This window comes from Dermacentor albipictus, chromosome 1, assembly GCF_038994185.2.
Source record: "Dermacentor albipictus isolate Rhodes 1998 colony chromosome 1, USDA_Dalb.pri_finalv2, whole genome shotgun sequence".
NCBI lineage: Eukaryota > Metazoa > Arthropoda > Arachnida > Ixodida > Ixodidae > Dermacentor > Dermacentor albipictus.
Genome location: NC_091821.1, coordinates 267,446,197 through 267,460,684, shown reverse-complemented (window position 1 = coordinate 267,460,684; position 14,488 = coordinate 267,446,197). Strand labels below are relative to the sequence as shown.

Here is a 14,488-nt window from a genome sequence, read left to right as displayed (position 1 = left end):
TATTTTCAACAAGATATTGCATTATATATGCAATTCATAATGATTATACATGCGCTGAGAGTCTTCTTGCTTTCTGCGTTAGGAAAGATAGTGATGCTTCAAAATTTAGGCCAGTAACAGAAGATAAACTGTAGCAAATAAAGCCACAAGAATGTCAGAAGCCACAAGCACGAAGACTGGGCAAATATCCATGTACTAACCATCATTTCCATGGTAGCTGAACAACCACAGTGTCAGCATTCTCTGTAGCAATTTTAGTAGGAAACTTTATAGCGTCAACCACAAGGGCCGTTACTCCCCTGCCTTATTCTCCCATATTCGAGGCGAGGGCTGCCTTTTTTTTTATCTCCCTCCTCTTCTTGCTGCAGGGTGCATTTTCCAGAGGCGCTTTTGTGTTCTCTGTGTTTCACAAGAATTCTCGAGTTGTTGTTGCTGCTATTTGTGAGCTATGGCTATTTGTGACTGCAGGCAGTACATTTTTGTATATATTTTGTATATGCGGCTATTTGTGAGCTGCAGGCAGTATTTATTTATTTATTTATTTATTTGGTCATACTGTTAACCCTCCAGTGAGGGTCGTTACAGGGAGGGAAGAAGAACATATACATTTCATAAACACTTCAATGAGCAATCATGAATCAGAATTCAAAATTTGTACACCATTTCTCAAAAACATATCGACACCCATCTCAAATTGTTGCACATTCATACTCTCCACAACATCACTTGGCAGTTTGTTCCATCGTTCAATTACATCAGGAAAAAAGGAATACCGATACACATCCGTACGTGTGTTAATAGGTTGCAGTACCCTGCTATGGTTTTTTCGTGAACCACATTTTAGAGGCGCTTTCACATAATGTTCTTTATTTATTTTTAATGCCCCTTGCATTATCTGGAAAAAAAGTTTGAGTCGATGCTTTATTCTTCTCATTTCCAGCGTTTCTAATTCACACTGCTGTATCATCTCTGTAACCGAGTCAGTACGGCGATACTTGGAGCATATAAAGCGTGCTGAAATCCGCTGGATCCTTTCCACCTTCTTTTTTAAGCATTTTTGGTGAGGGCTCCACACAGCATTCGCATATTCCAGAACTGGTCGTATAAACGTTTTGTAGGCGACCAATTTAATTTCTTTAGTCGCATCTGGAAGCTTTCTCCTAAGGAAGCAGAGCTTTTGGTAAGCCTTCGAACAGATATTCTCAATGTGAATACGCCAGTCTAGATTATGCGTCACTGTCACCCCCAAATATCGGAAACTCTGTACCTCGACCAAGGCATTTTCTCCGATATTATATTCATATCTGATAAAATTCTGTTTTTTGCTTACGTGAGTGTATGTAGATTTTTTAAAATTAATTACCATGCCCCAACTTTGGCACCACGAGTTTAATGATTGCAGGCAGCTGTTTAGCTTAATCTGATCTTCCGCGCAGGTTACACGCGTGTAAATTAAACAATCATCGGCAAATAGTTTAATTTTTACAGGCGGATCAACATTAGAAGGAATATCATTAATATACAATAAAAACAATAGCGGACCTAAAACAGACCCCTGCGGCACTCCAGACACAACTTCACACTTGCCCGATTCACTTTTCCCGATTCTGACCCTTTGATAACGGTTTGTTAAATCTATGCACGTGACACGCAGGCACTTTCTGTGACACGGTTTCTACTGGCAGGAAGAGTGGTGCACTGCAAGAAGGTGCACTGCCTTTCCTTTCCAACTGTTTTTGGAGCACAGATTGGTGTAATGTTTTGCAAACACATCATCAGTGTGTGAGCTATGCACCATGCTTCTCAGTTTGCAATACCCAAACCCACTGAGGTTCGACTTGACAGTTAACAGAAGATGTAGCCTTTTACATTCAATTTTTTTTTTTATTAAATCTCTATTTCTGAATTGGCAGCAATAAACAAAGTGTCCTCAAACTAAAAAAAAAAAATTTCTGGTAAAATAGAAATTTCACAGCTAGATGCTTTATTACACTTTCTTCCTGTGTGAAATATGAACACGCTACCAGAATATCTATGTATATGTTAGAATTCATTACATAACTTGCAAACAACATTTTTTTGTACTTGAACTAAGCGTTATTTAATACAATCCCTTTTGACACCATTTAGCAATTCTTGTTGATAATGTGAGCATGGAGGCACAAACAAACTTCCATTCCACCTGTCATTGCTTCTGTAGGAGGCTATTGTGATGAATGACTGAATTATTAAATGTATAAGTAAACGGGAAGTGAAATGCTAGTTTTGCCAATGAACTTCGGCAAAAAGATTTGCCAGCAAACAGAAAATTAACAAAATGGTGCAACTGGAGAGGCTTAAACACCCATCTAAGCAAACACATGGAAAAGATGTTCCATAAAATCCTGCACATAACATGGGCCAAGATAATACAACACTATTCCAATCTGTTCTAAACCTACGACTAGCCCACATGGGTGGGGCCCGAGCCAGTTTTGACCTATCATAGAGGACTCATGGCAGATTTGGAATAAAAACAGATTAGATTCATTTTACATTAACCTAGCAATGAATCTAAACAGAATACAAGAAAAAATTTGGTGGCTGTGAAGTGGGTAGAACTTCAATCATATTGAATACCATCACTCTGTTTTTGATCATGTATGGCCACAAACTATTGAAAGAGTACTGACACAAAATTTTGTCTAGTTTTTTTGCTTTATTAGATGACTGCCAACACTGCAACGCTTATGTGAGGCCTCAATTTTTTGAATGCATAACAAGCCATGAATTTATGTAGTATTTCCATGCAACAAATTTGAAAACTGCAAGAAATATGTGCAAGCAGCAGGCTGTTGACCAGAGATCCTCAAAACATCACAAAAATATTAAAATCAGGATTGTGGTCACATGATATCATGTCATACAAGTCAGTGCAGTGGTCACCACTGCACCATAATCATCTTGCCAAGAGATGAGGCAATAGAGAAAGAGGAGGTGGGAAAGGCGTGGTGCGTTCCGAGAGAAGCGACAGCAGAGGACTAAGCTTACCGCATATTGAATGCAGAGAATGAAAGACTGGTTGTGCAGTACACACCCAGCTTTCAGCAACACAGCCCTTGTGTGGCTTGCGACCACAACGGGAGCTGTTCCCACTGCACTAGGCTGACTGACATGCGGATGAGTGGTTTGTGATACCACATGAACACTACCTCAGATTTTGTTAAATGATTGAGAGTTCTTCGTTGGCACATCCTACGCAACGAAGCTGTGCTGATTTTGGCGAGCATTTTGAACTGGTCAAAATAGAAGACAATATTATTAATGAGTTGTTGCACATTCAAGAAATTCTGGCACCATACTGTTATGGAGTCAGTAGCTATCTATTAAAGCAGAAAAAGCAAGATACAAAATATTTCTGTCAGTACTCCTTTGAAGTTCCAAATAATGTTGTGCCTGAATATCACACAAAACGCCAATTTGACACACCAAAACCTGGCAAACAACCTCGTATTACATGCGGAATTTTACGGTAATAAGAGAAGCAGCTCATGTTATAGATCAAAGCACACTAACGCAGTATTTAGCAAACTATCTTTATACAGAAGAGTTTATACAGGTAAACAGCACACCAATGCTGTACACTTGGCAATATTGCCTACTGAATCACAAAGTGAGCATTGCAGAGTACAACGTCACTTTTTAGTAAAAGTCTGGAATAAGTAGCTGACCGCACACGTCAAGTCAGAGGACGGCAGCAGTGTCAGTGAAAGGTCGCACCACATCTTACATAACAACTTACATAGCACTCAAGTTGCTGCCATGTATGCCAGGACATTTCCTATGCAGCATTGTTCAAGGTTTAGCAGCTACAGTACTTGCTGTCAGACATGGCTGAAGAGTGTTGCAATGGAAATGGAGCCATCAACTGATGCAGTAGCACAAGTGCTGCAGTCCACAGCTGGTGACCAATCCACAGTAACAACATGATTCTTATGGTCGCCGACAGAAAGGACATTAGTAAAGCTGCCATTTTCTTCCTGCATGGAAGTGAAAAAGCACACATGAATTTGAAGAAGGGGAACCAAAGGGCCCAGTTTTTGTTAGTCAGAACCATATGAGGCCAACAGTTAATGTTGGCTTTCCTCGGCTTCATTAACTGTTGGCTTCATAAAGCACACATGAGAAGGAATAATTCACCAATCAATGAGAAAGCTAAAATGTCATTACTAATGTGCAGGCAGCAATAATTAAACACAATCAAATTTACAGATGACCAGATTGCCCACATTTCTGGATGTGTTGAGTTATTGGTGCGCTATATCTCAGATAGTGTTGCAAACTGATAATGTTATGGCATGTAACTTAACCGCTTGTGCACCAATGTCTCATTGGTGAATCAAGTAATAAAGCACTGTCCATGAGCTGCCTCATGCAGCAGTCGAGGTAAAGTGACTTGCTATGCGCCTAGTTGATCAATACGTGGTTGACATAGAAAACGTGCATGCACGCACGCACCACAAAAGTGTCTGTCCTGTGTCTGTTTCTTTTCTTCTGTGGTCGATGGGGGCGAAATGCAAAAACGCCAGCATCCCATGCATTGGGGGCACATTAAGGGGGGAGGCTACCCTTGGATACCAACATTTTTGTTTATTGAGATATCTTAATGAAATTTTCAAGATAGACTCATAGAAAAAGCATTAGTAGAACTACAAAATTTCATTCAGTTATGTTCACAGGTTCTCAAGTTACAGCAATATGTCAGAATGGTGCACATGGTTTTCTCATTCCAGGCCTGGAGAATTTACGAAAAATGCTGCAACTGTGAAATTCACTATGATGATTGCCAGATGGATACCTCAGGGCAAGACAGAGCCCTCTTTTTAAGTTTCCTTGCTGAAAAATTTTAGCAGGCCACAGAATTTAGTGTTGGTATCAATCAAATTTTGATTAAATATCACACAGACACAATATACAATATAATAGACCAAGCTGTCAAGTGCATTTTATTTAAAAAGAGGAAATGCCCCAGCTCATGCGCGAAGAAGTAGAACAGGGAAGATGATGATGGCTATGTACAAACGAAAACGACGAAGTACGTTCATAGTGCTTACAATATAAAAAAGTGGGTTTGTCTTGCCCTCAGAAATTTATTCAAATGCACAATAAAAAAAAAGAACCTCTGGAAATCTGATGAGTGGTTACAGAGATATAGCTGGAACAAACGGCCTCACCAGCCAAAAAGTCATCTTGAGAAAATAAGCTTTAAAAGTTTTGAGCACATACCTATATTGGTCTAAAATGACCCTGCAGCATAACTGGAGATAAACTGCAAAAGAGTACGCATTTGGGCTGGTTGGTTCATGATTACGAGCAATAAAAACAGCGCTAAACGACGGGACGAGTGAAGGGACACAGACAACGGCGCTGACTAACAACCAAAGTGTGTTTATTCCGTCAGTCAGCATGTATATGCTCCGCCGCTATCTGAAACCACAGAATCTACAGGATAGGGCATGCGCAGGGGGAATGCAATTAATGTGATAAGAAGGCAATCTCCTTTGGAAGGAGAGAAAGAACTGGAGATGTCCTTAGGCACTCTCTTCTTTTTCCGCCTTTCCACCTTCTCTTGCACTTGCTTCTTGGTCTTTTTCAAGCACACAGAATCTTTCTTGGCTGCCCGTTGAAGGGCCAGTTGGCCAGGTGGCCAGGTGTTAGCCCCACTGATGAACATAGCTCTTGGGTGGCCCTGTGGCAGCCAGCATTATATCTTAAAACTGCCTCATGCAGTGCCGTTTCCACAGCAATCAACCACGCATGCTATTCTTTGGGCATCAGGGACCACAGCACGGAATGAAATGATCCTGATCCATTCCGCGTCTTTGCTCCCAGGCAGCGTTGCAGAAGAGAAGCCCGTGAGAGGCGCTCATACACAGGTAGCAGTGCTTCTGCAACATAGCGTGGAAGATTGTACCGATGCTTCGGAGGTGGCACACCATCACTCTTGCTGGCGTTACGACGACACTACGAGTCTGCACCCTCAGGGCACAAGTCATGGTAAGGATCCTCGTCCGTCTATGTCACGTGGTGGTACGATGCCATCACTGCACGCTGCATTGCAGCCACATCATTGGAATTGTTTCGTAGGGCCAAGATAATGGTCGGTCAACTTGTCAATGAGGGGCTTTGTCAGCCTGCCCTTTTCTCCTAAAGCCTTGTCACTTTTCTGCACACGGTTGTGCAGTGCTGTCCCCATCCTCTTCTGGACGTGGTTCCGACATTCTTCTTTCCGAAATGGGGACCAGTCCATAAACATTTTCTTGCACAAGGGCAGAGAAGGTGGCACTATCTCCATCAGACACGAGCGTTGTGTAACGGAGGCTATGCTTCGGCACTGAACATGAGAAAAGGATGACAGCTGCGTCAACCTCCTTCCTCCCAGACTTAGAGTCAGTGTTTTTCTGGCACACATGATCCTCCTGCCAGCTTGCGTAGCCTGGGTCTCCAGGCTTTGGTCCTACTTGGCAACCAAGGCACTGGTTAAATAAAATAATGGCGTTCAAGATGAGGCTCGTATGATATTCAATTATTGCACCAACTCCAATATGGGACGTGTGGCCACGCTTATGCCATGTTCCATCAAAGTTTACTGTGATATCCCTACTGAAATATGGCTCCATTTCCTTGTTGGTGGTTTTCACAGCAGAAGCAGATTCTGCATAGAACTTGTCTATGCACTGCGTCTGCAGTTCACTGAATTTCTTCAAGTGCTTCTGAAAAGTCTTATGATGCAGGCCATGATGGGACATGTTCATCACTGCCCAAAAGTCATTGAGGGCTGTTTGTCCCTTCCCTATCTGTTTTGTTGCCACAATGGCTCTTATATTCATGTCAAAGGCCACTGAGTCATCCTGACGAGCAGAACTCCACGAGCTTGCAACTACTCCACAATGTAAACATAGCAGCTCAAGCTTTGCTGCAAGTCCAAGTTGGGTGCCTCCTTGAACCTTCATCCCAGTCGCAAAGCACCGCTGGTGCAGGATCCCAGATAGCAGGTCGCCTAGGGAATCCATTTGCACAAGGAGAAATTTTTCGCCTTCACTTGTAGTGGTGGCAGCTTCAGGATCGTGCTCCATTGCTTGAAATTTTCGCTCCATCGCTGACATAGTGCCAAGTCCTCGTTGCACAGCAGCGCACTTTTTTTCCTCCGCCTCTTTCTCCTCACAGGTCAGGAAACGTGTTTCCAAGTGCACAGTGGACGACACGATTGCACTGTCCGAGGCAGATGAAAGAGAGGATGTAGAAGCCGCTGTCGATGAGCACGAGACACCAGGTGCACTCGTCACGACAAATTCTTGCGCCGGAGAAGCAGGAGTCATGTTGCTAGAAGCATCAACGCAACCACGCTATTGCATGGATGAAGCAGAAGCTGCCCCACAGGAACCATTGGTGCGATCATCGTCGACCGCACGGGCGAGCGGCGAGCTTCGCCATGCAGGCGAGCTTCATACAATGCTTCCTTGCACCAAACGCGTGTAGCGTCTTGAGTTTCTTCGGGCGCATCGTGGCCGACTGCATAACAATTAGCAGGTTAAATGCAACAACGGTCTCGTAAAGACGGTAGCAACTTGGAGAATATGTGAACGACAGCAAAGATAGACGATGGCAAGTGGAACACACAAAGGGCGCCGGCGATGGAGGAGCCGAAGCAGATGATGGCCGGACGCATTATGCAGGAGACCACCATGTCATCGCATGCAGCAGCCAATGGGAGTCGCGGGCTTCCCCGCGTCCTTGGGGAGCGCACGCTTCGCCCAATCTCAGCTTCACATCTCAGCCACGGAAAACTTGAAAGCTCTCGCGAGCCCTCCAATCATGAGTGATTTATGCCTCTCCCACGCTGCCACCACCGCCACAGGGGGCGGGGAAAAAAAAAGCACAAGAATGCACGAACAAAACAACACCAAAATGGCAGCGCTTGGGGAAGCGGTGGAGAAATGGCATTCACGCCAAGTAGGGCTATTTTGAGTGCTAGCTCGCTGCTCGAGGGCTGCCGCGGCTCATTATAAACGTTACTTGAAATAGTTTCGCAATGAGTTAGTAGTTGATATTTATAGAAATGTTAGGTTATAAGACATACTGCCCGAATAGTGGATTGCAAAAAAATAGACTCTTTAGTGATTTTTCGGTTTTCAAAGGCCACGTCCCCCCTTAAAGATCCCCTGGTGGTCAAAATTAATCCAGAGTCCCCCACTACAGTGTGCCTCATAATCAAATTGAAGTTTTGGCACGTAAAACCCCGGAATTCAATTCAAATCTTTTTTCTTTTATAGTGTATGTGTATTCCCTCTTCCTTGCTATGTTCAACTCACATGTAAGCTCATGCTTATAGTTGCCCAGCTTTCTTGAAAGCAAGAGGAAAATGTGAGCTACTATGCAGCAGCCAAAAATAATTCTACACGGTTAATGCCAGTTTAAAGCATAGATTACCATTTTTTTGCATGCCCACCAGGTGCCTCAACTTAAGTATATTGCTACTACTTGGGGATGCCTACAGTGATAAAACGGACATGTATCAGCACACAAGCAGTTCTAAGTACAGGTAAGTATGAAAGCATGAAAGATCTAATTAAAAACAGTCTCCAATACTTTTGATCCTAGCATGTTCCTGCAACATCAAACAAATGTAAAATAGCCAAGCTCTACTGCATGATATCAGGTAAACAAGGCACAGATGTCAGTGAACTGTTGGTTTTACAGATCTGATAGAGATATGGACTGCCAATTTCAGATGCCTGTGTATAAAGCAATACCATGCACTGGAAAGGTCACATGAGAAAGAAGTTAGTACAATGCATGAACTTTTAATGCACTTAGCATTCTTTGAGAACTTAACCCACTTTGAAGTAAGTACCTAACATCTTTTGCCCAGTGACCCAAGTTGTCCACTAGCTTGGGACACTAGGTATGTGCTGGTTGTTGACTTGCCAAGCAGACAACATGGGACAATGGTTATGTGCCCGGATAGACAACTGGCTGCTGTCTGGCTTAGTAGACAACTTGAGTAATCAGGTATGTGCCTGGACAGCTTCGGCACGGCCCATATAATATTGGTAGGTGTCCATTCTTGGCCAATCCCCACAAAAGATGTGCCAAAATAAAGCAAGGGGTATGTAGTCTTAAATATATATTAAAGCGATAGCACCCCATACACGACAGACATCTCCGTGTGAAGCATGGCCGCTTGATGGGGAGCCACTGCGACGAAGTTGCAGGCAGGATACTAGGGATGCTATAAAGTTTCAACATGGGTTCAGTGATTACAAGATATGTTGTGTTGTGGGATCATTTGGCATCGTGGTTGGCAGCGAGCTTGCAACTTTGTGTGTCTGTGGTGGTAATAAGGTGTGTCACTACATTGCTTGAAATGTTAGTTGCATTAACATCAACATTCATCGGGAGATGGGTATTGCTAAAATTTTTCTTCTTTGTTGTGTTTAGAATTGTTGTCGTGTGTTATTGCAGCAGTCCCATTTATTTTGTTAACTGTGCTTTCATGGGTTGGCTACTGAATAAACCAGCATGTGCTCCTCACTGTTTTTCCTCATTTTGCATCAATTATTCTTAGTATGTTTAATGTAAATAAAGCATTCCTTTGCACATTCACCCAATAATGACAAATCACATAGCACATATTGACAAAGCACTCCTGGCCACATTGATTGATAGGCCAGCAAATAATTACTATACTCAATTTTATAATATGGATTAAAGCAAACTTTGAAGCCTTAATTGATAAAGGGCTGGCAAAGTGAACGGCACAACTTCTAGAACACCGAGTCGAAGCATGACCAATGGCGAACACCCTGTCCCATTGCCATTGTTTCTTGCTACAGCGAGCAGTGGGAAGAGTGGCGAATGCCCTGTACCTTTTCTGTCACTGCCCTTTCCCACCCAGCAGGTTTCTCTGACAGCAGTGTTGGCAACCGCTCCTCAGAGAATGACGTCATGCCTGACACGGGTGCTCGTGGAGACCAATCAGAAAGAGCTGCCCTCCTCCCCTCCGTTACTTCTCCCACTTCACTCTCATGCAAGATACCAGGCACCAATCCAGAAAACTGTCTGATTGGCTAATGAAAGCTACTCGCTTTAAAATCAAGCTCCTCGGTTCCACTGATTCCATGCCACAGAGCTTCATGTTATTTGAAGAAAGTTTGGAACTAATATAAAATCAGCATGGTTTTCTGTACCACAAAATGTTGCAAATTTGTGTACATGTATTTCACATGACGACACACATACACATGACAATGCAGCAAGAAGCACAGGAAGCCATATGCACAATGTGCCACAAAAGTGGTTTTTGAAATTCCACCAGCTTGTGGGAAGGCCTACATGGGCAAATTGAGCACTGCGTGAATAATCATATGTATGAGCATCAGCTGACAATCAAACACAATAATGACCTGACTAAAAGGCCAGCCCATTTTGCTGCCCGCAAATGCAGGACATTTTCTTCAGACACAAAGGTTCTAGGAAAAAGTAACCAAAAAGATTGCATGAGAACTTTTAGAATGTCATCACATTAAAGAGTTTCTGAACTACCCCTCTGACTTGGTGAAAAGACATAATCCGTGGGCAGCATAAGCTGCTGTGAACATCTCAGCCAAGTTTTACAGTCGTGTGCAGCGCGTGGACCTAACAAGTGGAGCGCAATGTCATCTTTCTCTCAAATGCTCTTTTTTCCAACAGAAGCCTGCTCCTCACTTTTTTCTGGACGCTTTATTTCATAATATAGCAGATTATCATACGTGGCTGCTATTGGCCAATAGCTGACATCAATCAAGAAGGGTGTTTCGATCAGTGTGCTTCTTCCTACTGTTACTGTGCATACTTACTGACAAAGTTTAATAAACAGGCTGAAGTAAGAGAAAATGTGCTTTTGAATTTCAATAATAACTGCGTATTTTCGGAAGAGGATGACTATCATCTGCTCACGCTCAGCCGCAGCTATCGGTGCTGTAGCCATCATGTCTTGCTAACTTCGACTAGTTTTGAACATTCAACTAGCCTCGAACCATGCGAGACTTATGGTAAGACCACATGCACACTTGCAAGCATGCGCTCCTTCCTGGCTGCTCTTTGTCAGACACTTTGGCAGACTTCACTTCATATTGAGCTATTAATAACACTTCAAAATTTGCAAGTTGGACGTTGCTACTATTAGCCTACTTTAACTTCAAATACATTTCTCTACTTTCGTAAAACGTGCTTCAGAGCCCCTTTAAGAAAGGAGGGATTGCCTGCATGAGCGACACTTCAGTATTGTTGCACAGCTCAGAAACATCCTTCTTAGATCACTCGGTTAGATTTTGCTTTGTGTGACAGAGTACTTCTGACTACCTTTTGTCTATGCAAGTGCACTGAACTGTGCTCTGGAATACATATTTTGTCACAAAGGAGTCGACAACCTCCGTTGATAGTTTGCAATCAACTTGTGTGATGTTTGCGTTTTTTTGTGCAGTACTTTCTTTCATGACTTTTTCCTTCAATTGGTAGCTTCTTTTTTCTGAAACATGTGCGAGTTTCCTTTGTAACCTTGTGCTATTGTCATGTGGATGGCAATATTTCATTTTCATGAAACTTCCTCCACCTGGTGGATTTCCACAAAGCTCATTTGAAATATTCAGTGTCCTTGGGCTTTGAGTTATCGTTTACTTCAGCCTCATCTTGTGACCTGCTAGTCTCCTGGTTAGCTCACATGGTAGAGCGACCACTCTGAAAAAGTGTTGGTGTCGAGTTCGACCCCAGACAAGGACAAATTTACCTTCAAGAGTGACCACTCCCAAAAAGCATTGGTTTTAAGTTCAACCCCAGACATGGATAAATTTATGTTCAATTGCAAAATTTTCTTTCATGAGAAATCCGTATGGTTTCCCTTTGTAGATTCATGCTATTGTCAGGTGGATGACAATTTTTCCCTTTCAGGTCATGTTAACAGAAATGCACCAACTAGCTAACTGGGATGTACTTGTTGCATGGAAGAATTGGTAAATAAGTACATTAAATGCGTACTTGTACAAGCCATACTTCATAGCGAAAGTTCTAAGTGAAAGCACCATAAGCCAGCAGTTTGCAAAAACCTAATGTGAAAATTATACCATTACTAACCTTGTATACAATTCCGGAAGTGGGTGCGCATGTTAAGATATGCTCACTGTCGGCACCAAGTGAAAAAAGTTTCCCTACAGGCCGGAATCCTGATGGTCCCATACAGCCAGCATGGAGAGGAAAATTAGCTACTTTCTGGCCTGTCTTGTACACATTCCACTGGCTCAGCTGAAAAGCAAGAAGTGAAAATTAGGATTTCTGCAGCAATAATTCATTCAACTGCATTTAGTAGGTTCACAAGACCTGACGGCAAAGTTCTACACTAGATACATGTCCAGCAGCTAAGAATATTCTCATCATGAGAAGGAACAGAACTTCATTAAAGGGACACTAAAGGCAAGTGTCAACTCCTGCTAACTGCTAACCCCAAAAAGCCCAAAGCATCACGTATATTGAGAACAGCTCCCGACTGCTCCTGGTACGGCACAGCATTTGAGATGATCGGTCCAGCAAATGATTCCAGCAATAGCAGGGGCATCAAAATGATTTATTGCAAAGAGCTTTCAAACATTACCTTTTCATTTGTGCACATTCATCATTTTACCTGCTTGGCGTCAATTGGTCACTGCACTGTTGGCTTCATTTTCTGGTGCCATCTGCCCCTCTATGTAAAAACTGCAGCACTGTTGACTCAACAACTGCGCTAGACAGCAGAGCATGATGCATCCGTGTATTTTGCCCAATATGTGATAAGCAATTCAAATTGCTGTTTTCTCCATAAAGGAAGTTTCTCTTGGAAAACAATGAACATTGAAAAGTTGCTAAGGCTAACTTAATAGCTATGACTAAGTTAATGTTGGCGTTTAGTGCCCCTTTAAATACATAAAACTTTCTCACTTGTTAATTTTCCTCCCAGCTGCCTTTTGCTACACACAAAGTAATCCACAACAAAATTATTAGTTTTCAAACACAGAGAAGCATGCCCACAAACTGTACTTCTGTGCACAACCCCCAGCTAAATGCCAAAAATAAACTTTAGCACAGCAGCTGCAGGCTTACCATGCAAAAGTGCTAAATCCACCAATAATTTCTCACAGTGCTTGGATGTTAACTGTGTTCCTAATAATGGTACCCACACAATCCCTGTGACACAACCACAGGATGAAAGCAAAATGCATGCTTCTTACACTATGTTTAAGTGCTTATTTCAACAGTATCATTAACTAAAAAAACAATATTTATGTTCATTTCTTATTTGTTTTAAGTAATTTTCACAAGGTTGTTCCACAGCTTGGAGAGAGTAAGTTTTACAATCTACAAAACTCCTGGTCCAGAATTGTTGCAGCCAGAGTACCTTGAATCTGATTGTGAATGCCCTTCAAAGCTTACTTCACCAAGAACCAGGCATTTCCTAAAATAGTGCTACAGTGTTAAGCTATCTATGCAATTTATTGCCACATCAGGCTCTAGTGACAAAACTTGCTCAGGTGAATATGTAGGCTGCTTTATTTCTAAATTGTCCAGACTTTTATATAAACAGGCTATGAGCATAGTGAACATTGCATTTTTGTAGAGAAGTTCCTAGCAAAGGCTGACATACCTTGGCATAATAACAGGAGTTTCAGAAATAAATTAACAAATCTTTGTTTAATTAACTTTTTCATTACAGCATTGGGGCAGTTGATTATATAGCAAATTTGGAGGCAGTAAACTTTAATGCGCCCCCATTTCTTTTTTACCTTGAAAATGGCATCTAATTTGAGATATTCATTGAATTTATTGCTCAATCCAGGCAATACTGCAACTGAGCGCACCAGGATTGCAGTAAAGATTGCACTGTTACATCTGATGGAAATGCCTTGTGATGAAAAGCACAACGAAGCTTAAAACTGAATGTCGCTGCCAGTCGGGGCAGATACTGATATGGCACGTTTTGTCTGGCAAACATCTGCAGCAATGTACCACATCACTAATTGCCGTGACATGCCATCATTCAGACATTGCGGTGCACTTCAACACAAGGCATTTCCGTCTGACATAATAGTGGGGCTGCCTTTACTGCAATCCTGGCAAGCTCGGTTTCGATATTTCCTGGACTGAGCATTAAACTTCAAGGAATAACTCAAATTATATGCCATTTTCAAGATATAAAAAAAAAGTGGATGCATTAAAATGTGACTGCTTCCAAGTTTGCCATATAAACAACTGCCTACAAGGTTGTAAGGAAAAAGTTAATTAATGAATATTTGTTATTTAGTCTTCCAAAACTCACATTATTAGCAGCAAGGTATGTCTGCCCCACGTTACATCTCCTCTGCAAAAATGGTATGTTTGCTATTCTCATAGCCCTATACGTAAAAAAAAAAAGAAAGATAAAAGAAAAAAAAGGGGGGGGGAA

General features: G+C 42.2%; 1 protein-coding gene and 1 pseudogene across 2 annotated transcripts in view; both read right to left on the bottom strand.

The window, feature by feature from the left end:
* Window positions 1-308: 308 nt before the first annotated feature.
* LOC135915789 (WD repeat-containing protein 91) overlaps window positions 309-14,488 on the bottom strand; it is a 57,922-nt gene continuing 43,742 nt past the window's right edge. For both annotated transcript variants that reach the window (XM_065448930.1, XM_065448919.1), the window contains exons 16-17: window positions 12,151-12,318; window positions 309-4,019 (exon numbers count right to left, since the gene is read on the bottom strand). In XM_065448930.1, the coding sequence (XP_065305002.1) occupies window positions 3,864-4,019; window positions 12,151-12,318 (324 nt within the window). In that variant the 3' untranslated portion in view covers window positions 309-3,863. The remainder of the gene's footprint in view (window positions 4,020-12,150; window positions 12,319-14,488) is intronic.
* On the bottom strand, window positions 4,764-7,358 carry LOC139054951 (uncharacterized; annotated as a pseudogene).